Here is a 27,693-nt window from a genome sequence, read left to right as displayed (position 1 = left end):
TACACCGGCACTGCCTCACTTGCGCTCACGCCATATATAAATCTTGACTGGTAAAAGTGATTTCACCTAAAACCATACGTCCCATACGTCCCAATATTATAATATCTGCGCGCGTACACACACACACACACACACACGCATACACACACATATTCTCATCGTATACAAATCGCTGCCTTTTCAATTTTGGGTATAATCACGTAAGGAAAAGAATCCCTACAAGTTATGATATAGTGATTACTCTTCATCGGATCCCAATCCATCTTCAATATACTGCGCTTATGATGGAAGTCACGCAGTGTATTTTTTCTCTCTATCTTTTACTTACAATCATAGCGTCATGTTATAAGTTTAAGGGCAGTGTTAACTTTTATGACTGGTGACTGATATTAAATATACGGAATTGACAATATTCATCATGATGATTATAATTGATTTGCGACTTCATCTTTCGCTGCATAAATTTTGTATGTGTTTGTCACTATATCGGAAGGGAAACAAAAGAATGAAATAGAAATTAAATCATGGTGATTATGACAGTTGGTAATATAAAGTACATAGATTCCAGCCAAACCATGAATACAGCGTGACGTCACAATGGCGCATCGAAATTTGCATAAACTCAATCACCAGCAGCATTTTTTCGTGTCCGCAATTTCAATCTTGCAGGTGAGATCTCTCCGCTTGCGACAGCAATGGCGGACGACACCATCGGGGAACCTCTGGCTGACGAGTACCAGCCTCTCCTGCACGATCAGGAGAAGCTCCTCTTGACGTCGTCGTCCAAGTCGACGACGACCAATGATCAGGCAGACGATGCCATTGGCGACACGGAGGAGCGAGGGGAGAGGAGGTACGGCTGGTTTTCCTTCCGTCCGTCCTGCCTTCAGGTGAGACTGTGTTTTTGGACTTGAATGAATAAATAAATGAATAGATAGATAAATAAATAAATAAATAAATGAATAAATAAATACATTAATTAATTAATTTATCAGTAGTCTAATAAATAAATAAATTACTAAATAAATAATTTGGTAAATGAATGAATAATGTAATGAATACACAAATGAATAAATAAATTGAATAAATAATGAATGAATGAATGAATGAATAAACGAATAAGGGATTAAATAAATGAATAATTAAATAAATACAAAGTATGTAAATGAAACTCAAAGAGCAGAAAGGGAGAACAAGCTTGGAGCAAGGGACTAGATGGCAAAAGGAGAAACTGGCTCGGAATTTAAACACATAGTATTGCCCGTCTTCTTCCTCCACCCCCCCCCCCTCTTTCTCTATCTCTCTCTTCCAGTTGTTATGAACGGAATAATCAAAATTGACTGAAACATACAGGATATTGTTGAACAAAGAGATAGGAAATCAACGCGCCAGAGAGAAATTTGTGATGGTAGAAGAAAATGATATACGTATATATAGCTCAAAAGGAGTGTCGAATTCAACCTTTTGCTCACTGGACTGGGGTGCTCAACGTAACCAATTTGTGGACAATCACTCTATCTCTAAGATGTAATGAGTTCAGTGTTAAACTCGTGTCATAACGAGAAAGGCTTATCGAAGTCGTACATCTTCTTCTTTATCTTCGTAAGATGTTTCAGATCCGAATAAAATCGCGTATCACATTATGTGATTTTGCGTTTATGCTATCCCATGAAATCATTTTAGTCAGAGTCGCCGATCGTAAACGCACCCTTTATTGTGCGTTTTGAAACGACGCTTTGAAACGACGTTTATATCAAGATGAGCAAGGACGCAAGGACGTCTTAACCCTAACTAAGCCGGGCTATTCAGGTAGATGATAGAGCCGGGGGGGGGGGGGGGCCTCCCAGGCCCCCCCCCCCCTCCGGATCTCGGCCGTCGACCGCGCGATCACGATGAAAATTGGCACACGCATTGCCTATGATGTAATCTAAAGTACCATGAAGTAAATTTTTTCAAAAATTATCATGTACACTAAATTATGCTAATTTATGCATAATGATGCATGAAATCAGACAATTTGGTATAAATCACTAAATAAAGCTCAAAACAGGCACATTTTTTGTGTAGATATTCTTTTTAGTGGCCTTAGCAAATGTAAGAGAAAAAAATTGCGCAATCAGAAAAAATTTCCTAAGTATTCTATTGTTTTTTTAATTTCTTATGTATTTCTTTGTTTTTTCAACTTTATGTTTTTCATTGTTTTCTCGATGAAATTTGTACGTGACATTGTTCCGAACAAGAAAATGCTTTATTAATTGATTTTAATCAATAAAACCCCAAAATAATCATGCTTTTATGAAATTTGTCTGTAAACACATTTTGCATTGAAATTGTACACAAATTCACGTTTTTGAGCAATTTTTGGTCTGACATGCACATGCATATTTATGCGCAACTTCGGAACCGCGCACCCGGGCATCGCAAATTTGGTGTCAAAAGATGCGGGAGACTCGAAAGAAAAAAGTCATGAAACGTCGCGGCGACAGCTTCTCGCGATAGCGATACATTGCGCGAAACGTCGAGGGGGGGGGGGCCTCAGAGGCCCCCCCCCCCCCCGGCCTAGTTAGGGTTAAACCTTTCAAAACGCTGATTCTGGCCCGAAAAGAGGAAGCATAAACACAGCCTAATACTATTTTACCCCGTCAACTACCCAGCTACCCATTCCCCCTCACAATAACTCTATTCTATCATTACATCTTCCCATCCCAAGGCCTTCAACAGCTTGAATTGAAGTACCCCGATTTTGTCTAGTTTGACAATGTACGGGTTGCTGGATTTCTATGATAAGGTGCTCAAATCGCCTCTTATTAGCATCGGATTACATTACCGGATTTTGTGGAACTACAACGTAGCTGTAGGATTAGTCCTTAATAGCCCTATTATTTGCGTGTCACTGTCTCGGAAGAGTGGGTTTTTGTATAAAGTCTTCCCCACAGACCAGTTCGCAGTTAGCGACTGTTCAACAATAACCCTGAATCTGAAACCATCGAAGCAAGATATCATCCACTTAAGTAATCAAATTTTCCTTTATGTAGCAATTTCCCTTAAAACTAATGGTTATAACTGCAGCGTGAAGAGACAGTTCAAGCGCTGTTCATGGCATTATTGTTCATTGCAACACTGTGTCTCACTATGTCGTTTATTTCAGACCTTTATTTTGGTTATGCGCAGAACGTAACCCCGAATGAAACTGTCTTTTTTTTTCAGATTTGCTTGTCTGACCGACAGACAGGTGTATTGTATTAGGTGGGGATTTGGGTAATCATTTTTTTTCTCTCAAAATAATACACAAAAAAGGCAAGAACTACCAATGTATTCTTTATCGATGTAAAAAGTGTACTTGATGTACATCTATTTTATTCATAAATGTTAAATGATCTTATTGAAAAGACATTCTCTTGATTTGATCGAAAGTGTTGAATTTCTGATTTATAGGGGTAATTTTCGCCGCAGGTTTGTTTCTGATTTTATTTCAAGTGATGGGGTTTGGAGTATAGAAATGATTCTTGGAGCCAGGAAGGTTATACAACTTGTACAGTGTGCAAATTACCCTTTCCGAAATGGGATATGACCAACAGTCATTGTGGTCCAAGTACATTTAGCTTAATTTGTCTGGCTAAAGGGGAAATCCAGACCAAATATAAGTTAGTCTGATAAGAAAGAGTAAAATATTACGAGTTCAACGGTAAAATAAGGAAGTTGTGACATCTTGAAGTTTCTCTAATTTTTCAGGAAACGCTGTTCTTGAACGGTCAATATGAATATGCATAATATGGAAAAGAGAGCATGCAATCCCCTCGCAACTTGCCAAAGTTTGTACATAAAACCTCGAAATTTCCAGTTTTTCATTCAAACACAATAATCATACCCGAGGCTCAAATCCTGATAAATCTAACTAATCAGTATTCTGAAGTTATTCAACCGCTAATAACATCATGTTTCAGACTTCAGTGACAGGACCATTGAATTTTCGTCATTTTTTATACACGATCAATGGAAAATTGTGAGGTTATGACATGGTTAGCTTGTACTCATTTGCATATCTACTGTACAAGAACTGTTTTGCAGAAATTAGTAAAACTTTAAAACACTGTAAAAAATGTCATAACTTCCTTATTTTTTATCCGATTTCAGTCAAATTTTTACCGTTGAACTAAAAAATTTTACTTTAAAAAAAAAAATCAAACTACATTGTAACTTATATCATTTGGACTGAATTTCCCCTTTAAATGCGCATTATAGTCTGCGTCACAAAACTGCACCTGTCCATGATAGCATCGTTGACAACGACCCAGACTAATCGCTGCATTGTCATGACTGACATCATGCAGTTTTCTAGCTCCATGCTGAAACTAGCCAACAGTCATGACAGCAGGGAGAGCTGCTGAATGGGAGGACTCCAGGGGCCCGTTGCATAAAACTCCAACCGGATTTTTTTTTTTTTTTTCCGGTTGAAATCACAAAATTTCGGTTGGAAGCTCCCAACCAGAGTTTTTATACAACGGATTTTACATTCTTAGGTTAGCAACCTAAAAAAATTCAGGTTGGGCAAATCCCAACCTGAATTTTTAAAGGTTGCTAAAAAAGTTTTATGCAACGGGACCCTGGTATTCTTTGCTTCCTTCAACGTTCAGAACTAAATACAAACCAAGGAGGTGCTCGCCCAGTGATGGCGTACCTCCTTGATTTAACTGTATTGAAACCATACACAGTCTGACATATAACGCTTCTGTACATCCACACAAAGTTTGCTAGTTTTCACAACATTGAGATGACTTTCAATCAGGCCAATTAACTCTAACGCTTCCGATGGGGATTTGTCAATCCAGTATAATGAGGTCAAACATGACTTTAAATTGCCGGGGTATTGAAAATTATTAAACATCATAATGGGTTACAAGTTATCATTTTTGTCTCCACATGCGCTTGTCTGCCTTATATCGTTTTTGCGGTGGACGAATAGTTCTGGAACAATCCGAAGGGGGTGCTGTTTTGGCTCTGCGGACTGGCGGTGACCCAGAGCTACGTGACGAGCGGGCTTGTCTTCACGGACACAACCACACTGGAGCAGCGCTTTGGCCTTCCCAGTGTGCAAAGCGGTTTTCTGGCTTCCTGCTACGACCTCGCCCTCCTGGTCGTCATCCTCTTCGTCACCTACTTCGGCGAGAGGGGCAATAAACCTCTGTGGCTCGGCAACGGTGCGCTGATCTTCGCTCTCGGCTCCCTCACCTTCGCGCTGCCGCAGTTCATCGACGGTCTCTATCAGCCCTCCGTAAGTCACCTTACGATTTATTGGAAACTCGAAAGAAGCTGTTGCTTTGGAATAAATTCGTCACCTATTGGCTCACTTATGGGGTAGTGGTCTGTAAAGCTTTTGAGCTGAGTTCTGGTTGGTGCAGATGCTGTTTAAAGTGTTTATTTACCTCAGAGGGGAGAAGAGGAAGAGGATAAAGAAGAAGATGAAGAAGAAGAAGAAGTAGAAGAAAGAAGAAGATGTAGAACAAGAAGTAGTAGTAGAGTACGATGAAGAAGAAGAGAAAAATAACGAAAACGACAAGGATAGGAGATAAACATGATTTGTCACATAGATTTTTTTTTTAAAGGTATGATGGCCATACCGTTTTAATCTAATTTTTCCTTATCATATTTATTACATTTTGCGACACGATATTCATCCATTTATGCAACTGAGACACGTGACTCACGCGTCATACGAATCTAAAAAAAAAAAAAACCAATAACAAACCGACTCCGTATAAAATTTGCTTCTGCAGTATAGGCTGGTGCTTTCATAACTCTTTGAGGACGGACTGATTTTGCTACAACACTCATTTCCCATAGACCCCTGCCTGAGTATACTGGGGACTCGTCTTCAACGGGTTTTGATAATAATATTAAACAAAAAACAAAAAAAAAAAAAAACAGAAGAAGATAAAATGTTTCTAACGTGATATCTATCCCAGACATTGATTCCCGATGTGTGTGATTTGGAGAGCAACTACACGGATACATGCAGTGTCGACAGTACCCCCTCCGACTCGTACTACTGGATCTTCGTGCTCGCCCAGTGTCTTCACGGAATCGGGGCGGCGCCCATCTACACACTGGGCGTGACGTACTTAGATGAGAGTGTTGCTCCTAGCGAGTCTTCCATCTATCTTGGTAAGAAGGGGGGGGGGGGGATGGGAAAACTTATACCTGTATCAATCGATGCAATATTTCATCTCTTCCAAAGTTCTCCACGGACATCCACAGACAATAAAAAGACGGAAAATTGAAATGTCACGATATCCAAAGTGAGGTCCACCCTGAAAATAAAAACAAAAAATATAGTTTGCGAACAAATGACAATTAATGTTGTAGCTATTTTTTTTCTACAAGACACATGAAAATAGTATCATGATAGAAACCAAGCCTAAATGACCAGTCATACACTGCAAAAAGTCCGGTGTTAAATATGAAACACCGAGCTGGTCTTAAATTTCCGGTGCTCATTCATGGTGTTAGATTAACACCTCCGGGTGTCATTTCAAAATATATATATATATATATTTTTTATAGTTTCTTAGTTACTGAATTTCTTGTTATTTCTGAACTTCAACAAGACAATTAAGAATTTTCCGATAAAGTACTTGATTTTTGAAAAAAAAAAATGTGTAAATACATTACACCACAGTAACACCAGTTGGTGTGGTCTCCTATTGAAGCTAGACGGGTGTTATACCAGTGAAATTAACACCACCAATATCAAATCAACACCATGCGGTGTCATTAATGAATCAACTCTAGCGCAGTGTCAAAAATATCACCAGCCACAGTGTCGAATTAACACCACGAAGTGCCAGGTGAACACTTTTTGACACCGTCACAATACATTTTCTACACCTGTGGGTGTGGTCCTCCATTGAAGCTTGATCGGTGTTAGATTTAACACCCATGGTGTTAAATCTAACACCGATGTTTTTACAGTGTACGTCGGTTAGTCGTTATATCTGTGTTCCAAAGTGGTAGGCTTATCTGTGTTTATTTCATGCCGAATGAGAGTTCTTGCAAACCTAAGTGAAAGTGACAATGAAAACATTTCAAAACACGCAAATCTTTCTATAGACCAGTTCGTAATTCCACTTTGCGCATGAGCAGAAAAGGTCATTTGTACCAACAGGCATTTTGGTTTATTAATTCACTGAGATAAGCAGCTGTGATGTGATGATTATTCATGTGATCCTTATCTAAATAGTGCTTGCCAGCACATCCACCTGACAGTAAGCCTGGTATGTGGCAATATCAAAAGAAAAAGGTTGTTAATGCATTCAATACGAAACAATGAATTAGATGCCTGCTAAAGTGTCCACTGATGGACTATTCTGGTCACCTGGTCTAAACACAAGTTCATACTTTGTTTGAACACGAATTCCATAAATTGTTATGTCGGGCAAGCTTATGCATTATACCGCTTTGAAAACGAGAGAAGTGCCTAACCAACTGAGAAAAAAGAAAGGTCATCTGTACCAAGGTGTACATGAGCTAATTACGAACTGGCTTATTATTTCATTGGCGATTTGATTACCAATTTCCCTGTACGCGGATCTTCGTGTATCTTATCTGTATTGCACCGGTTTGCTTTTCATGGTCGGAATCAGTTCAATAGATTTTCTGTTCCCTTTTTTTCACACTTTTGCTTTCTTGTTTTTTTTCTATTCCCGATTTTCCAGTTCTCCCCGCACTCTTTGTAGTTGTAAGCTTTTCACCCCCTCTTTCCCCCTTCCCTTAGAGGTACCCACACAATACAAGCATAGTCTTTTGAGTAGGTACATGTACCTTCACTTTTTTTTTTTCGCAGAGTGTTTAAAAACGATAATATGTCTCTTTTTTGTTGTTGTTGTATTGATCATGTAGACATGAACATGTTGTTATCCATGACTGGCTATGTATAATCATTCTCAACGACACGCATGTCAGATTTTTCATATTTCTTTGTACATTCTGCTGAAAAAAAGGGGAAAATAAAGTTGAATTTGAATTTTATTTTGAATTTGAATTTTATTTTGAATTTGAATAGACATATCGATAGAATGACGATAAACGTCATGTATGATTTTCACCCATTTTATGTACACGTAGGTACTATACAGACCTGTTCTATAATCGGTCCGGCTCTAGGATATCTCCTGGGTGCATATTTTCTCTCTATATACGTGGATCCTGACGTCAATCCAGAAAGGTAATTATGATTATAAATATTCATTGTCATAAATCAGGATGTCATCTAATGGAAAGTAAGCTAAGGTAGAACAGAAAACAGTGTTCCACCCCCCCCCCCCCCCGATTTACGACCTTTGGGTCTTCTTCTTCAATCATCGAGTAAATACTGTAACTTTTTGTAAATGTATGTTTTGTATTAGTACCAGCTGTTTCATGTCGCTTTGTCCGTAAAACTACAGGTGATAATTATGATGTTCAGAATTGTTAAAGATCATTCGTTATTCCTTTGATGACATTATCTATACTGCCTTGCTTTGCTACTCTTTTTTACTGTCACTCAATTTAATTTCGTGATTTATCATCGTTCAAATCAGACCAATTCTACAGCATGTCACCGTCCTAAAACAATTATCCCAACGAAATATTTCGTCGTTATCTTGTTTCTAATGCCTATACCATTTCTTCCCCTGGTTGCCATGGTTACCCATCCTCCAAAGTCTCGGCCTAACCCCAGACAGCCCCCTGTGGGTAGGGGCGTGGTGGATCGGCTTCCTCACCAGTGCTTCCTTGGCTCTTATCGTGGCCATTCCGCTCCTGGGCTTCCCCAAGTACCTTCCAGGTAAACCACCCTTTTTATTTCCAGCAAGCGTTAAACAAGTGATCTGAGCAATTGCAACTGATTGACGAATTGCCCTTCATCGACATAACTCAGAACAGATTATTCAACGGGTTTTTTTAAGTTTCAAGTTTCAAATGAGATTTTATTTCCAATAGCACCATAAGTTCAAGGGACAAAGTACAATGTATACAACATTGTGTTAGCAGTAATTATGTTTAAAAAAAAACATCATTGTCATATAAACGTACTCGGGTTGGACTCGAACCAACGATCCCCAAATTACTAGACAGGCGCCATATCCACTAGACAACCGAGCTTTCACTCGACAGCCAGTGATGATTCTAATCCTTATAGCAGGGCGACGGGTTATACTGCGTATCTATTCACATTAATGAATCCTTGCGTCGAGTTGTTGTTGTTGCTGTTGTTTTTTTGTTGCAACTTGTTGATAATTTGTCTTTGGACGGGTAATATGTCAATCAGTTGCAACGAATACAACTCGGCGCAAGAATTAATTGATTTCAATAATTGGAGTTAATTTACACTCAAGATCTGGCAAACTGGACTCTTCGGGTATCATAGCAAAGTTAAATAATCCCCATATGTATGTAAATAGCAATATGCAGATATAGGTACAGCTTGTATATATATGTATTTGTAGAAAATACATCCCTTTTTGTTTTTTCAAGTTTGTTTGCTTGGGTGTTATTTTTATTTTCTTTTTAATATACTTTTTGTTTGCTTGTTTGTTTTTATTTAACGACAATACAGATGCCAAAAATATAGACGGGCACCTTGATAGGGATCAGTGCCAAAAGGGATCAAATTTCGAGGCTCGTTCAGACGACCTGGCCGGCACAACCCGAGATATACCGCGGGCCACGCGGATCTTGGTCACCAACGCGCCGTTCATGCTGCTGAACTGTTCGGCCGCCTGCGAGTGGTTCATCATCAGCTGCCTGGCCGCCTTCGGGCCGAAGTTCTTCGAGACACAGTTCGGCATCTCGTCGAGCGCGGCGGCCTTTGAAACAGGTGCAGCTAATACCTCGCGATCCCAGTTTAGTCGATGTGGCTATTGCCATGCCTGTAGTACCCCATTCGCTGTCATCATTATTCTTAATAATAACTTAAATTATTACTGCTAATATAGTTGGTATTGTTTAATGTCACAACGCGGTTATGATTATGACATTTATAATAATGATGATACCATTGATAATTATCATTATTTACGATTACCTTTATATTTTGTCTGTCTTAGTCAACTTCAAGATATTTGAGATTGAAATTGTTGAAAAAAAAATCAAAGAAAAAGATGAAAATATGTGTGATAATTTTGATAATACCTTTTGAAATATTTCTTGATGTTTATAGCAAGCACAGTAACATAAAAAGCATCAATATTTTCTACATTTGATGCCGACCTTAATTGGAAAAAAAAACACCGTTGAAAATATTGTTTATCTGTTTTATTCAGTGTTTTTTTAATGTAATCATACCGTCCCCTCTATAGTAAGAGGCAAAATACTCTGTCCCTCGGATAGGACATGAAATAAAGGCCCCGTTTGTGAGAGTCAAATGCCATGCACGTAAAAGATCCTGCTTCATTCATTCACCCCAAAGAGCAGCATATGATAGGTTACAAAACCCGGTGAAATGGTCCTGCCTTACATCCGATATGCACCCCATGGAAGACCAGCTAGTGAAGCTGAGTATGGGCTATCCAGCCATATTTTCTAGTGGAAAAATGAAACGACCAAACATAGATCATGTAATATACACTGAGACTAAAGTGACTCTTTTTTGTTGTACCCTGTATTTGTTTTCTCTCTGGCAGGTGTGATCGTCATTCCGTCTAGCTGCGTCGGGACGCTAGTGGGCGCTGTTATCGTCCTGTTCTTCAAGCTCAAGTTTCGCGGCATGATCAAATTCTGCCTGGGTTGTTTGGCCATCTCGCTGGCTTGCATGCCGATCTTCGTATTGAGTTGTCCAGACCCCGAAATGGCCGGCGCAACGGTGCAATATGTAAACACGTACGTCATTCATGCACATCAGCGTTTGAGTGTTCGTTTCGTTTCGTTCGTTTTCTGTTTCACCCCAAAACAATAACAAGTCAATAACATGTCGTAAACATAAACATGCGAACCTAATACATAATAGTGTACACATACATGGATCAGGGAGGTGTTACAGAGATGGAGTAGCAACTCTTCGTAATTCATGCAAACACATGTTTGGGTTCAAGGCGTTACAATGGGATGTTTGGCATTCCACTTCGCTTTGAAATCATGCTCGGCATCGCTCTAGTTGCAAAACGAAGTTCGGAGACGAAGTTCGGAGACGAAGAACGCATTTCACCTTTAGTTGAATTACAAGCTTTATTTCACCGCAAAATTTTAAATGAAATACTCGAATTGATTTAGAATAGTTTAGGAAAGAATTCAATATTATAAACATGTATTTCTAGTTTCTTCGTAATTCGCAAATCGAAAAATATTTTTCTATAATGCGCATATTTCCGCATGTTAATTTTATATCTTTTTAATCTGGGATATTTTGATCTTTCAAATAAAGTACTCCGCTAAAGCGTGTTCCAGCGTGTTTTTAAACTACTTGCTGTTAAAATTGTGAGTTTTACACTGCATTTTTATTCGCTGCTCCAATTCAAGGTACACAAATTCATTGTTGCCATCACATTGAAAGAGAGAGCGAATTGCAGTAGGAGCAAGTATTTCTAGATGTGAGAGCGCTAGTCCCGATTATTGATGCTCTCTTTTGTCAAAGCACAACTTCGGGGTAACACCTGTAGTTGAACGCATAACTTGCTCGGTGGTGCCGCGCATGACTTCAAAGGAGAGCAGTAGTTGTCTCTCCTTCTCTAGCACCTCCCTGCATGGATATCACTTCATTATAAACCGAGGCTGTTCTCTTCCAGACAGGCAAGAAAACTACTATACACCGTCGTTAGCTATGTTCAGTTCATAGGAAATGTTTACATTTCCGATGTTTACATTACCATTACCGTATAGACTAAGCATGCAAGCACAGCTTTATTTTCATTTTCAGTCAGATACCGACTCCGTATCTACATTTACTATTCCTCTTACTGTTTTTTTTTTTCAGGATTGGTGCGAAAGCTTCTTTAGAGTTAAAGTATGAACTTTAGAGTTAAAGAAGTTCTTTTCTGTTGCAAAAGAAGTAATACACAAACGAAAATAGATGAAGATTGCATCTCACGTATCTGCAGAGGCTGACCAGTTGGACAACAACACAACCAGCTCAGCAAAACAAACTTCCTTCTACCTAAAATGGATAGATAGATTGATAAATAGATTAATAAGGAAATGAATGAATGAATGAATAAATAGATACATGAATAAATAAGTAAATAAATGAACAGTTTTATCGCAAATTGAGCTAAGTGCCACTTTGAGACATTTCAGTGATAAATAGAATGAGAGACAGAGCAAAATTAAACCTTTCCAGTAATACCTCACTGCAACATAACAAGTAATATTCTAGATTATGCTGAAAAATATCCTGTATTTTCTTGTTATTTTATTTGTTTTTAGCAGCTTTAATCACAAATATCTCAACTTAACAAGAATGGAGTTGGCTCGATTTTCGATAAATCTCTTCAAATACGTAAAAGACAATGGACAAGATTGGAGAGGCTTTTCTTGATGACGACAGTTCTATGACGTAAGTTTGCCATTTTTCATTATGACGTCACTCGATGCAGGTCGCTACCGTACCTCGGAGGTGAAGCAAATCTTACGACAGAATGCAATAAAAATTGCCACTGCCTCGGAGACTTCAATCCAGTGTGTGGAAGCAACGACGTGATGTACTACTCGGCATGCTACGCCGGATGCCAGGCGGAAGCACCGGGTAGCAACGGGAGTGATAGGGTGAGACCGCTGGATAGAATTTTACAACGGGAATAATCAGAGAAATAGATAGATAGATTATATAGATTAAATAGATAGGTAGATAGATAGATAGATAGATAGATAGATAGATAGATAGATAGATAGATAGATAGATAGATAGATATAGGTAGATAGAAAGATTGATAGGCAGGTAGAGGGATAGATGAATGGATGGATAGGTAGACAGAAAGATAGATGGATAGATAGATAGATAGATAGATAGATAGATAGAAAGCTAGATAATAGAAGAATAGGGAGTTCAAAAGGGATAGAGAGGTAGATGGATAGATAGATAGATAGGTAGATAGATAGACAGATAGATAGATAGGTCGATAGATAGGTAGAAAGAGAGAGATGAGTAGATGGATAGATAATTTGATAAAAAGATACGTATATAGATCAAAAGATATATATATATATATATATATATATATATATATATATATATATATAGATAGATGGATAGATGAATAGAGGGCTAGGTAGGCAGAACCTAACCTAACCACACTTATGTTAATCTATTATGTTAATGTTAATCTCTACCCTTTACTAATCAGACAGTTTTTGAACCTTTGCCATTGAGTATAGTGCAGATAAAAAGATACGTGTATATATATAGATCAAAAGATTGATAGATAGATAGATAGATGAATAGTGCATATATTTTTGGAAATGCTAATAGCATAGTCCGTTTTTCTCCTATTACCCTTATCATTCTATTTTCCTCTTGTGTAGATGTATTTTGATTGTAGATGTATACCGGGCAATGAAACTGGTGAACATGGCCACGCCCTCCTCGGAAAGTGTCCGGTCGAACCGTGCTCGATACAGGCGCCATTTCTTGTCGTCATGTCTTTAGTGCTTACGTTCACCTTTCTGGGCCTCGTTCCCTCCATCTTGGCCACGATGAGGTAAGGCAGTTTCTCTTCTTTATCTATCTGTCTATCTATCTATCTATAAGAGCTAATAAATTATCTCTTAATCTTCAGAAAACTAAGTATATGCTTTTTAGTAATTCTTTAGAAGATTTAGGCACAGGTATTGCTTTTGATGACACTTTGTTAGAACGAGTTTCTCATATAAAATTCCTTGGTATCACAGTGGATGATAAACTTTCGTGGAGGCCGCATATAACAAACATAAGTACAATAATTTCACGCAATATTGGTATTATTAATAGACTCAAGTTTCATATTCCGTTGTCATCTTTGTTGACGTTGTATTTTTCTCTAATTTTATCTTATTTCAATTACGGACTCCTAGCGTGGGGTAGTGCCCATCAAAACTTGTTAGATAAATTACTTTTATTACAAAAAAAAAAAAAAAGGTTATTCGTATTATTTGTGGCGTCCCGCCACGTTCCCATACAGAGCCATTATTTACTAAACATAAAATTTTGAAAATTAAAGATTTGTATTTTTTTTTCAACTTGGTCAGTTTATGTTTAATTACAATGTAAATGCACTTCCCAGTATTTTCAATTCAATGTTCCCACGGAATCAGTCTTTTCATGATTATCCCACTAGACAATCTAATAAGTTTCATTTACCCCTCATGAGAACTTTATTGGCTCAGAATACATTTATGTACACCGGTCCTAGATTTTGGAACTCACTGAGCTGTGAAATAAAAAATCCCCCATCTTTGCATTCTTTTAAGCGCAAGTTTAAATCTTTTTTATTAAATCCTCCATGATATGTTTTTTTCCTTAGCTATAGGTTTCGTTAACCTCAGGGTTCATCATCCACCCACCAATCATTCAATCACTGAATTCATTATTACGTAAAGAAGTGAGCCATCACAATCCTTGCTCAGCTGCATGCAGCACCAACTCTATGAAGCACATTCTCTACCATCCTCTGTTCCATTGCCCTTGTTAAGCGTGTAGGCATTCTCTCATTCTCTCTTTTTTCTTTCTTTCCTTCCGTACTTTTCATCTATTCTGGCAAATTGTGTCATGTTGTTGTGTTTCTTCTGTTTTGTCCCGTCCTGTCGTTTATCATATTTGTCACAAGTGTTTGTAAATAAGTAATTCATAAGTTTTATGAGTGGTTCACAATCTACAGTGTGTCTCTAAAAAAGTAAACCCAACTTCAACAGCAAATTTTCAGAAAACTATAAAATATTTGCACATTATTTTTTCATGGTTAGATAGTCCAATAAGTCCTCTATCCAATGATACCACGTAGGTTATGTAATTCTCATGCATGACTGAGCATAATTCAACTTAGTGAATGGGTGTGAAATCATCACTGTGGCAAGTTATTTCTTGCTATTGTCATGCATTCAGGGCATATTTGAAGTTAAATTTTTGTCACATGTTAGGCCTATGATTACATAACAACTTCAGCAAAGGTTGTTCCTGACACAGGTACACTTCACATGCTTTCCAAACATGGTACAGTTGACAATTGAGCACAGATTATTCCTGGTAACTTGATACCAGGAAACAAGAAGTTTCGTGGAAGTTCAAGAGGCTTTTCGGGTGCAGTTCCCCGACAGGCAGCCTCCAACAAAAAGAGCCATCTGGTACAATGTGAGAAAGTACGCTGATCACGGAACTTGCCACAGTGATGATTTCACACCCATTCAGTAAGTTGAATCATGCTCAGTCATGCATGAGAGTTACATAACCTACGTGGTATCATTGGACAGAGGACTTATTGGACTATCTAACCATGAAAAAATAATAATATTATATAGTTTTCTGAAAATTTGCCGTTGAGGTTGGGTTTACTTTTTTTAGAGACACACTGTACAAGCTTTGCTTTTTAGTGGACCTCTCTATTCTTTCTTCCTTTTTTTTTTCAACTGAAGCATGACTTTGTATTACTATCTTCTTCTTTTTTTGCCAGAATGTGCTCTTATGTTTTTCGATACCATTTATTAATTGCAAAGGCAAATGTTCTTTGTTTATGATGTAAAACCTGATCTTGTGTTATGTTTTTGTTGAAAAAGAAAAAAAAGAAGAAGAAGAATGAAAATAAATGAATTAAAATTAAATTAAATTAAAATCTATCTATCTATCTATCTATCTATCTATCTATCTATCTATCTATCTATCTATATATCTATCTATCTACCTGTCTATCTATCCATCTACCTATCTATTTATTTATCTCTATCTATCTATTTATCTATCTATATACTATTATTCATCTCACCATCTCTCTCTTACTCGCGCTCACTCTCTCTTCAGTATTATGTACCTATTATTGAGTTATATATGAACAACTGAATAAGTGAACATGCAAGAAAGACCAAAGTCCATTACAAAAGATAATCTAAAAATCAAACGACAAACAAATAACATCTTTACACTTTAAATTTCTCACTTATAATGGGAATATTATGTACTGTACATGTATTCAAGCTGTTATGTGAAACAATGATTTTACTGCAGTAAAGATTATGAAAGCATTACTTCGCAAGGGGTCTCCAACGATAGAAGCCAAGTTTTGGCTTGGGTCATTCTTATATTCAGGTATTCAATATACATGCTCTTGTGCTAATTCTGTTTTTGTTTTTCTTGATTGATGTCTAATTTATCATTCTGATGAAAAATGATACATTCTAATACATTATGCTTGTGCATGCTATGGTTTCTACAATTACGAGAGAGATCCGATTCGCCATTATATCTACATGTATTACAAATATCTCTTGAGAAAGGCTAAGCTTTCCAAAAGATTCAGATAAAAAAAAAAGTAAAAGAAAGAGCAACATCCAGGCAATACTATTTGTACCTGCCTCTTTCTTCCGCATTTAGCCTTATACATGATGCTGCCTGCCTCAAAAAATTGACTTATAGGAGATCTATTTCAAAATACACATTTTATTGTATTTGTAGCAAGCTTTTATTCATTAACTAGGTAGCTTCAGCAGGCGATGAGGTTATCGGCAATTTCATTTTAATTTATTACGAGTCGACAAGAACAAAAAAGGTACGCGAAAATTACTAAAAGAAAGATCATCTTGGCGAGTTGTGATAACGGCGTATTATACTAAAGAAGCACATACACACAAAAAAACGTTCAAACTGGTTGACTGTAAAGAATTTGTTGAATAACTTATTTGAGGAAAAATATGTAGAAATAATGGAAGAAGATAATTCATCAACAATCATATTCTAGAATATCTACAGTATTCTCTGGAGACTCTGTAACTTACTTTAACATCCCAAGTTGTCAAGGAAGAAACGAAAATGGTAAAAAAGAAGGAGAAGAGATGGGATGGAAGAGAAAGGAAGAACGAAAGACAGAGAAAGAGAGAGAGAGAGAGAGAGAGAGAGAGAGAGAGAGAGAGAGAGAGAGAGAGAGAGAGAGAGAGAGGGGGGGGGGGGGGGGAAGAGGGAGAGGGGAAGGGTATGAGAAGAGGAATCATTTTAGGTGAAAGTATTTTGTATTAAAAGTGCCGAAACGTTTTGTGCGGATGTTGCCAAATCATGAGACGACAATGCATTGTATAACATTATAATCATGCGAATTGCAGCATCAAATGCTCATGCTCAGTAATTTTATTGTCTCCGACAGTGTTTGTGTGTTTATAACGTTTGCCTATCTATCGAATAACAATCACATCAATGGTTTTAATCATTCGACTCTAATGATATTTCTATGTATCTGTTCCTCATTCGCGTCCCAGGTGCGTCGCCCATTCACAACGATCGTTTGCGCTAGGAATCCAGTCCCTCATTTATCGTGGGCTTGGTAAGGAATCCGTGTCTGGAACGATGAAGTCTTATTGATGATTTATTATGTCTGTCACAATAATGTGATATGTCAACATTATTTCATCCCCTATCCATTCCCCTGTCTGTATATCATTTCTCTCATTCCTGAGGAACCTATTATGATACAGGCTTTCGGCATTTAAACACCGATATCATTATATCAAACTCGAACCCGAGTCTGGACTGAGCAATGTTGTGTGTAAGCATATACCGTCCCCTCTAGCAAGAGGCAAAACACTCTGTCCCTCGGATAGGACATAAAATGGAGGTCCCGTGTATGAGAGAGTAACAACTCATGCACGTAAAAGAACCCGCTTCATTCATTCATCGCAAAGAGCAGGGTGTTTAACCCGGTGAAGTGGTCCCACCTCACATCCAACTGGACCCCATGGAAGACCAGCTTAACATACATGTAGCTGAATATGGGCTATCCAGCCATCTTCACAGATGGGAAATGAACAAACAAACAAACAAGGGAGCAATAATGCTATCGTGTTGGACGATAATCTTTCTTACCCCGCTTATAATTACTTAGATGCTTTCCAATATGTTTTCAGTATGTCATTTTTATATATTTACATAATATTATCTATATGTAATATTAAGTATATTCACTTCTGCCATTGCATTGCAAATTCAAATAATCAAGAGGGATTAGCACTTAACCCTAAAAAGACTGGGGGGGGGGGGGGCCCTAAAAGGCCCCCCCCCTCGACATTTCGCGCGATTACTCTGCAACATGCAATGCTCTCGCCGCGATGCTCTATGACTTTTTTCTTTCGAGTTTCCCGCACATTTTGACGCCAAATTTGTGACGCCCGGGGGTACGGTTCTGAAGTTACATAACTTTTTGTACATGCACGTGAGACCGAAAATGGCTCAAAAATGTGATTTTGTGTACAAAGTCAATGCAAATTGAGTTTTTTCACATGGTTCATATAAATATGCTTATTTTTACTCTCAATGGCTAAAATTAATTTGTTTTAGTAGTATCTTGCTTCAAAAAGTGTCTGCCACAAATTTTGTTTAAAAAACAGCAAAAACAAAAGGTCGAAAAAACAAAGAAATACATAAGAAATTCATAAAACAATAAAATAAATAAGAAATTAATTTTGATACCGAATTTTTTTCAAGTACATTTGCGAAGAATGCCACAAAGAATAATTAGACCAGAAATGAGCACTTCTGGAGCTTTATTTACTGATTTAGATCAAAGAGTCTGATTTCTCGCATATATTAGCATAATTAATCAAAATAAAATAAAAGAAGACTATTTTGGAAAATTTAAATATACGATCTTGTAGATTACATCGCACACTACCATTGTGCAAATTTCCGCGGTGATCGCGCAATCCACGGCTAAGATCTTAAGGGGGGCCCTTTAGGCCCCCCCCCAGTCTTTCAAGCTACCAAAATAGCCCAGTCTTTTTAGGGTTAATGTAACAGCACAGCGAGATATCGTTTTAAGCAAGAAGAAGATGACCTCTGTATGAGCTCTTCAGGATTTTACTCTGGTGGGAATTATTATAATTGATGAATAGGGCATATACATTAAATCAACTTTTATTTCATGGTTGAGTTCATTGTTCATGTCTTGGCAGTGAAAACACAAAATTCCTCTTCATGCTTATTATTATACTTTTTCCCATTGTCTGTTGGAGACATTTTTTTTTTTTTTCGGCAAATGATCATTGCTTTCTAAAAGCCATAAAATCCACTTTTAGTGTTACTTGGAGATGTATTATCTATGCGCTTGTGAGAGAGTTCAGCATACCGGTATATTTTGTCCTCATTGTTCCGTTATCCCAAAAGACGATTTTAGTATTGGTATAACCTTTATTCAGCATGATTTGAGCAATATTCCCATCAATGAGGCAAAGTGTACGTTTAGATCGCTTTCGTAAGACTTCAGTGTATTGAACTCTTTTATCTTATTGTATTTCTCTTGTTAAATGTATTGGCTGCATGTGTTAATGCTAATTATAAGAGATAATGGAGCAAACAAACGATAAGAAACCAAGGGAGGTCACTAATTGGAACGGTGCAGCTTTCTTAGCGGTTATCTCGAAATTATTGTCCGTTTCCATTCCAAACCAGGTACCGTCCCAGGTCCGATAGTGTTTGGCGCCCTCATCGACCTAGTATGTATAGTGTGGCAGACGGATTGCGACGGGTCGCGGACGTGCTGGCTGTACCAAAACGCCGATTTCAGCCTGGTTGTCCTTTCGGTCACGATGGTTCTACGGGTACTCAGCCTAACGTTCATCTGTCTGGCGCTTCTTTTCTACAAGCCAGCGGAGCCCGGTGACGACAAGGAAAACGTTTCGAATGACGCCCTCACAAGCCACACGACAATGGACACAGAATTCAGCACATCTGTCCGCGAGCCTTCGTACTGACACTCTTCGCTTGACATGAATCTGGCTCTTTGAAGACAGGAATCCGACTGAGGCGCCATTTTGTTTTATCCTTGTTGGATGTCACTGAGTTCTCAAAGTGGACTGTACAGTACTGGTTGAGGTGGGGATTCAGGTTTATAACATTATAAAGTGAGATAAGGAGAAGCCTCTTATGAAATATGAAAGAGCATGGATTCAACGTTTATTTGATGAAAATTGGTTTTCAAATGGCTGAGATATCCAAAAAAGTGATAATGATAAAAGGCGAAGGCCACGCCTTTTATTAGGATCTCTTTGTTTCACCTTGTTTTGGGATATCTCAGCCATTTCAAAACGGATTTTCATCAAATAAACTTTTGATACCCCTTAGAATAATATTGCATGCTCTTTGATATCTCATAGAGTAGTTTCTGAATATCTCCCAAAATCTTAAAAGCTAAATCCTCACCTCAACCAGAACTGTACACACCTAACACTGAAAAGTACTAGTATTCGATTCTTTTTAGCTTTTCACAACGTCGTAACTGCAAGGATTAAGATTTGTGTTGTGCGCAAGCCTGGCGTGTACCCCATCGTCTGTGTGGTCAATGATTTTGTCACGAAATGCAATCTTTTTGTCACGTGGCTGACGACAGATGTACGAGACGCATGCGCACAATTTTTGTAGACTCGCCGTGTGTGTAGATTCTTCGTTCTGGAGCGAATATCTCAATTTTATGAACTGCTGTAAAAGTAGACGGCAAATAATCAGCACCAAGGCAACCATTTACTAGTAGTAACTGATTCAGGTAAAGGCTGGCTCATTAGAGTTTCTAGTAAAGGCATGATGTGATGGTTAACATGCTCACAATAACTGTACGCATGATCTTGAAAGAAGGAAATAAGAATGGATGGGAATTCATAGCAAGCGGAGACATTCGCATTTCAAAAAATTATGAAAGACTGTACAGTTGTAGTTCACTTCATACTGATAATAAGTATACACCATTCAGAAATACACGTTTTATGTGAAGACAAATTTGACACCGTTCAACTCATCGTCGGATTTTGTCCTTTTTAAAATTTTAGATGGTTGGAGTGATAAGTATCACTACTTTTAATCGTCATTGATTTATTTATACTGAATGTGGAGTGGATATTTGATACTACGTACGTTTCTTTCACGACTGTGAATACGAAGTCTAAAAATAAAGCAAGAATGCCAGTGTACTCAAAGAGTTGAAAATTACCGCCAAAGGTAAATACATTTGCCAGTGCACACAGTGCGTAGAATGTGATAACATAAGTTTTGTAATGTGAAGTTGCATTTAGAGGTTATGTCGACCATCTAAAAAAAAAAAAAAAAAAAAAAAAAAAAAAAATGAAATTACCAGTTTTAGTCACACCCTGTCTGGATTTCCGTCTTATGGCATTTTATAACTAAAATGTCCACGAGAGATTGTGTGATAAGCATGGTATTGTGTCACACAAAAAATTGTCTAAAACCAGAATCTTTGAAATTTCTTTTGGAAAAGCACTTTCCACATAGATATAAAAGAAAGACGACTCACTGAAATATACCGAAATGAACGAAATACGTACCTTTGTAGCAACTTTTGGACGTGGAATATGTGACCATTAGTAACTGAAATTCTTTGTTCACCGGCTGTAGTTGTAAGCCAGTGAAGAAATAATTTTATCTCTTTGTCTTTGGATGGTTGTTATTGTTTCATTTTCACTGTTTTGTAGTTAATGAAGGAGATTTTTATTTACATACGTATCATAAACAATGATACACTTAAAAAATGTTTTCATCAGTATTATGATTTTATTAAAAATGTGGACCCGAGTTGGTAATAAGTTTGACTTGTATGTTTTCGCCAAAAGAGGGCGATAGACACCTAAGTCAAGCAGCAAGGTACCGGGAGGCGTGTTTTTTTTTTTAGACGGCGCAGATTGGGGACCCTAAAAATCTATTGGGGACCTTATCCGTAAACCTAACCCTAATCCTAATCCTAACCCTAACCATCAAACCCTAACCCTAACCCTAACCCTAACCCCAACCCCAACCCCAACCCCAACCCCAACCCCAACCCCAACCCCAACCCTAACCCTAACCAAAAACCCTAACCCAACGTTTTTCCCATAGGTTTAACACGCGCCATGCCCCAATCCGTGCCGTCTTAAAAAACAAACAAACAAACAAACGCTACCGGGAGAGCCGACGAGTTAATACTGAAAAATAATTGAAGACCTGAATATAAGAACGACCCAAGTCCAATTTTTGGCCAAATTCAATTTGACATGGGAAATTGTAGCTTATGCATAGACTCATCTTGTGTATAAATGATAAATCCTAATTACCCCCGGAAGTGCCTGAAATTAATGAGTTAAATCTTATATGAATGTAAAAATGAAGGACTTGGGTCATTCTTACATTCATATTATAGCGCCCTCTCTCGTCCTTCTCTCATCTTTATAGCAGAATCAGTATATGATTGAAAGTAGGACCCAAGTCCATCACACAAAATGGCCTCTCCACAATTAATGTAAATGTTAAGTCATAGATGTTCTAATTTGTATATACAATGTTGCCTTCCCATCACAGTTGAATAGAATATTATTGGACAAATAAAAAAGATATTCAGTTTTTTTAAGTTTACTCGAAAATGGTCTTCCATGGACTTGGGTCGTTGTAATATTCATATGCTCAATTGATTTACTTTTTGTGCAATGAAGCAAGGTTATAAACACATCCCATCAAACTTGTATGTATGTCTTTCTGTCTTGAGTACCATTGTGAACCAAGCATTTCATCGTGATGTAATGCTTTTAGACCTCATGACCTTTACCAATATCGCAATGCAATTCATAAGTATTGTACATTGATTATTATCTTTTTGAAAATTTTTTATCAGTTTGATGCTTCATAACCCATATCTCACATACCTTTAGTTTGACGTCTTACCAGAGATATGGTTACGATTCTGAGCATTATGCACCCGATGGTCGTAAAAACATCTTTAAGTACTCATAGCTGTTCAAGTAATTTCAATGCAGACCGCTTTGTTGATTTCTATTTACTGGAATTTTTTTCTGACTGTGCTACTCAGCTCCTGAAAAACACTTGTTTGTTTGGGATAATGAACAATGATAATTATCGTCAATGACAAACCGCACGCGATTTCTATAGACAAAGAGAATCATTAAACCTTATATTATTATTGTTTTTATTATTATTATTGTTATGACGCATTGTGTTTCTTTCAGGCTGTCTTTATCTTATTATGACGTTCATCAGGCTCTAAGGTTGAAAACGCTGTACAGTACTTTCTGAATAATTGGGAAACAAAAGATACTTGCGGAAATGAAGCCTGAAAACATTACATCCGGAATGTACCAAATAATTCAGTTAACAATAAAATCACAGTTCCACGTGAAATAATTACTATTATTATCTCATAATCATAGTCTTAAAGAAGAGCTTTACTTTCAAGCTATTGTTTCATCATCAATCTTCTCCGTCTCCCCCCCCCCCCCCTCCGCGTTTTTATTGTTTTTTTTTTCTTTGCCTCTAAAATAATCATCTTTTAATTCCTAGTTTCCATTCTTTAGTCTCTATCTTCTTCTCTGGTAACAAAAGTATATCATCTTCATTACCACTACGATTACGTTTATCATCATCATCATCATCATCATCATCATCATCATCACCATCATCGGCGTCATCGTCGTCGTCGTCATCATCGTCATTCCCATCGTAACCCTCGTCATCATGGTCATCATATCATCATCCCCGTCATCGTCTTCTTAATCACCACCATCATCATCATAACTATCATCCTCGTCGTTATCATCATAATGATATGTAACGAACTAAGTAACAAATTCATATTTGAAGGCCAGTCTCAAAATTCAAAGTAAGTTTGTCGAAATCAACCGCAAAACATGCAGATGTATATTATCTGTTATTAATGTCTTGTGCCATTACAAATGAGGAAGAATGACTCACATTTGTACTACAGTGGTGTTTGTTCCTATTTCCGCATTGCCCCTTCGGCTGTAGTACCGCTGTGGTTAACTGATTACCTCCGGAATACTGAGAAGTCCTGTTCGCATGCACTTGACTGATGGGACTTTATTATCTGGTAAAACGGATTAACTTTGACATTGCTGTCAATCTGTCCCTATCTTATCAAAACCAACAACAACAACAAGAACATCACTGACGTCACTTGTAGGTTTAAAGGGTATTTATGATTTTTTTTTTTTTTTTTTTTTTTTTTTTTTTTTTTTTTTTAGGGGAAGATCCCGAAAGCAAGTTTGAAAGGATCGAAATTATAATGGACACAGCTTTTTGAATGAACACTTCGGATACCTACCGCCCGGCAACGGAAATATAGAAACCTTACTGTGCAGCTGCATGTATATATGGCAGAAGTCATATAATGTCATTCACTAATAAAAGACGCGTGGCTTCCTCGTATAGGGGGGCTTCCATTTCCCTGTTACAAAGAAGAATGTGCCATTAAGACCAGCTATCCATGCACACAATCGCATCACAGCAGCCATTATCACAGAGCATCATACAGTGAAAGAAGCTTTACAATGTGCAGGATAATCATCAGCGGAGATGGGGCTGGGACATCTGTTATTGTCGTTGCTCATCAGCTGCTCGTGGCACACACATAATTATACACACATACACACAGACATACACACAGTGTATAAATATACATATGTATGTAGATGTAGTGAAAACTGTGAGCAAAGTTTTCCTTTTTTGTTTTTGTTTTAATAAACCCCTCAAAATAAGTTCTGCAATTAAAGTTTGATATATCATAAAAAATATTTCTCATTATCCCGGCGTTATCTTCATTAAACATGACATCATAAGAAAGCCTGATTAATTTTCTTTAAAATGATACCTCATTTGCTATGACTGGGTGTTCATGGAATGTGCAAAACGGCCGAGTATGGGGACAGCTCAAAAGTGAAAAGTCGCAACAATTTTGCTATTGATAATGTACAGTTTTGATGAGAAAGGGCCACTGGAACGGGTAATACCATGAATACTGGGGAGCGGTTCATGCCGTAAAACATGAGGTATACAACCTCCTAATAATCATTAGTATTCTTGCCCTCCGGAAAAATGAAAATCCTTATCATCGTTGCCGCTTCCCTCATTCACAAACTTATTGTTACTGCTAACTGATGATACGATTTACATCAGCTATAATATCTCTGACCGAATGAACAGTACTTTTGTTCCATACTCTTGACGATTTTACGAGATAGCCACACAACACCTTTTCAAAGATATCATTATCATTATCATCATTATCACCAGTTTGGTCCATTTTGTTTACAAACATTAATCTCTATGTAATGTCAACAGTATATTATAGTTAGCTGGTAATTCTCTCATGCTTCTGATGATGATTATGATAATAACGATAAAGATGACGATATTAAGAAAAATGATATTAATTATGATAGATACAATAACAAAGTCCTGCCATGCTATAGAGCTGATGATCACACACATTTTCCCAAACAAACAAAGCAAAAGAATTAATTGAAAGTAGTGCGTATTGGTGCCAAGAGTCACAATCCTTTCGCATGCACCTTTAGTGCCCTCGCTTGTTACAAAATAGATAGAACTGTAACAAAAAAAAAAAAAAAATGAAACTAATTACAAGACAAACTGGCTCTCTTGCAACCTTGTTTTCCCGCTGCCATCACGTCAAGCACTTGCACACAATTTTGGTATAACAAGCACTGTCGGAATTGTGAATTGATTACTCGTCTTTGTCAATTATTTATCGCTTTCAGCAACTCCTATGTATAGCACCATCTTGAAAGGGTCGACTGTCAATGCGACCAATCAAAGAGGAGCACATTCACTATCTTTTAAGTATCTATCGCAGCTATAATACAATGACAACTGTGTGTCCGAGTTGTCATCTTCTAGTCTTCTTGTTATGTAATCGCTGAATAATTACCGACACTCTCAGTGCGTTGGCAGGAAGAACAGGGACCCCTTTTAATCGATATGTGCCCATATACTGCAGGCTGCAAGACAACAAAGGCATTATAGAATATTTCTAACAACCTTACCAATAATGTAGAGAGAGGCCCTATGCTTGCTAACTCTTCCTGTGTAAGGAATTTTGTGCAGTGTAACTAAATGTACAATGCGATGGATTTTTCTGAGCCAAAAATACACCCACGGCACACAACGGGTTATCATGAAAATACGCGGAAGTAGATCTGAAGTGCTTGTGAAAGGCCGATCCTTTCAGGAGTTAGCAATGTAAGGTGATATTTCCCGGAGTAGCTGGAAATTTTCGCCATTAATGATAAAAAATGTTAACGGATTTTGCAGTTTTAAGGCCAGTTAAAACTTCCTTATCCTTTTTAGAAATTGTAGGGTTATGTATAACATCACTAGGCCTGTCCCTTTTAATTGAAATCCTTTCAAAGGAAAGAACAAAGAGAGCTAAGCCCATTCAATTCGATTTCAGGTTCAAGGTTTCTTCCAAATCCCAGAATATAATTATATCATGATTTATCTCTCTGTACATTTATATATGATTGTACAGCATAAATCGCACTCATTAAACTAGGAAACTTGTGGTTTTCACCCAGGAATGTTCATAGCAGAATAACGAGTATAATACAGAACGTAATAACAATTATAATTATGTCAGTCAATAGACAGATATACATGCAAACATGCGTATTGCATTATGAAAACAACCAAGACCTGGACATGTTTCGTAACGAAGTTAAAACCACATTGCTGTTGGGATCATAGTGTAGGGAAAGCAGACATATCTTTTTCGAAACATATTAGGGAGGTTTGTTGCAAAAATCTAATGTAATAGCAGTGTTATATGATACTATTCCCGTGTTCCTGTTTGGTTAGCAAATGTCAACAGGTAACCATTATTTTCATTTGCAAATTAAAGAGAATGACATCAAGATGAAGAAGAGGATTGAAGTAAAATATAAAAGTTATGGAAATTACAAGACGTGAATTATGAGAAAGAGCAATTTCCCTGGGTTATTTATCGAGTGTTGAAACTCAACTGGCGAGAGACATGGGGAGGGGGGGGGGGGGGAGAGAAGGTAAAATCGCATTGTATATTAAAAATACTAATCTTTAGATTCCACGGGAAATTCAGCAGGGTGGTCCACAAATTGAAATTTGAGCATGCTGCAAGCTCAGAATCTGAGAATATTTCAAATATTGCTCACATCGAGCAGGGAGTACGCAATTTTTCGCAGCTTATCTCTTTCACAACTCTCTTTGCTGCTTACATTCATTGTTCTCTCATGTTTTGCACACACATATCTCAGTACCAGATACCAGATAGTTTGATGTTTCTTATGTTTTGCACATGTTTTTCACATTTTATTTTGAGCTTGTTGCAAATTTTTGAGGATGTTGCACAGGATGTTGCTGGCTTTTGAGGATATTGCACAAGAGTTGAAGATGTTGCACAAGAATTTGAACATGTTGCAGCGACACGCTGAAACCCCGCGTGGACCATCCTGAACTGTGACTTGGCGAGTTAGACCACTGGGTTTGAGATTTTATTTTAATGCATGTTAGTTCCACCATTGACCAATATTTCAGGAACTGTTTGCCTCTAAAATACAGTGAAAGACAATGTTTGTAGTGCAGTGATAGTATCGCGATTCAAATTATTTTGCACTGCTTTTGGGTACTAGTATAGTAATTTTCAGATGACAATTCATATTCTTTCAGATCGAGAAAATGACGGTTTTAAAATGGATAGGTTATAAAGGATTCCTTTTACT

The 27,693-nt window shown here is 37.5% G+C and overlaps 1 protein-coding gene across 1 annotated transcript; it reads left to right on the top strand.

Annotated features, from left to right (window-relative positions):
- Positions 1-673: 673 nt before the first annotated feature.
- Positions 674-19,999, top strand: LOC140239449 (solute carrier organic anion transporter family member 4A1-like). Its single transcript, XM_072319284.1, has 11 exons — positions 674-890; positions 4,964-5,272; positions 5,964-6,162; positions 8,122-8,221; positions 8,700-8,821; positions 9,593-9,853; positions 10,659-10,854; positions 12,564-12,732; positions 13,489-13,664; positions 17,398-17,462; positions 19,583-19,999. Exons 1-11 carry the CDS (start codon positions 696-698, stop codon positions 19,882-19,884), a joined length of 2,094 nt encoding a protein of 697 aa, XP_072175385.1. The 5' UTR covers positions 674-695; the 3' UTR covers positions 19,885-19,999.
- The last annotated feature ends 7,694 nt before the right edge of the window (positions 20,000-27,693 follow it).

Source organism: Diadema setosum, chromosome 16 (assembly GCF_964275005.1).
Source record: "Diadema setosum chromosome 16, eeDiaSeto1, whole genome shotgun sequence".
Classification (NCBI taxonomy): domain Eukaryota; kingdom Metazoa; phylum Echinodermata; class Echinoidea; order Diadematoida; family Diadematidae; genus Diadema; species Diadema setosum.
This window is presented reverse-complemented; position numbering and strand designations above follow the sequence as displayed.

Bases quoted from the DNA above. Each gene is read 5' to 3' on its own strand.
- LOC140239449 (XM_072319284.1), top strand. From the start codon at position 696: ATGGCGGACGACACCATCGGGGAACCTCTGGCTGACGAGTACCAGCCT. The intron at 891-4,963 runs GTGAGACTGTGT...GTGGACGAATAG, and splicing joins TCCGTCCGTCCTGCCTTCAG to TTCTGGAACAATCCGAAGGG. The intron at 5,273-5,963 runs GTAAGTCACCTT...TATCTATCCCAG, and splicing joins ACGGTCTCTATCAGCCCTCC to ACATTGATTCCCGATGTGTG.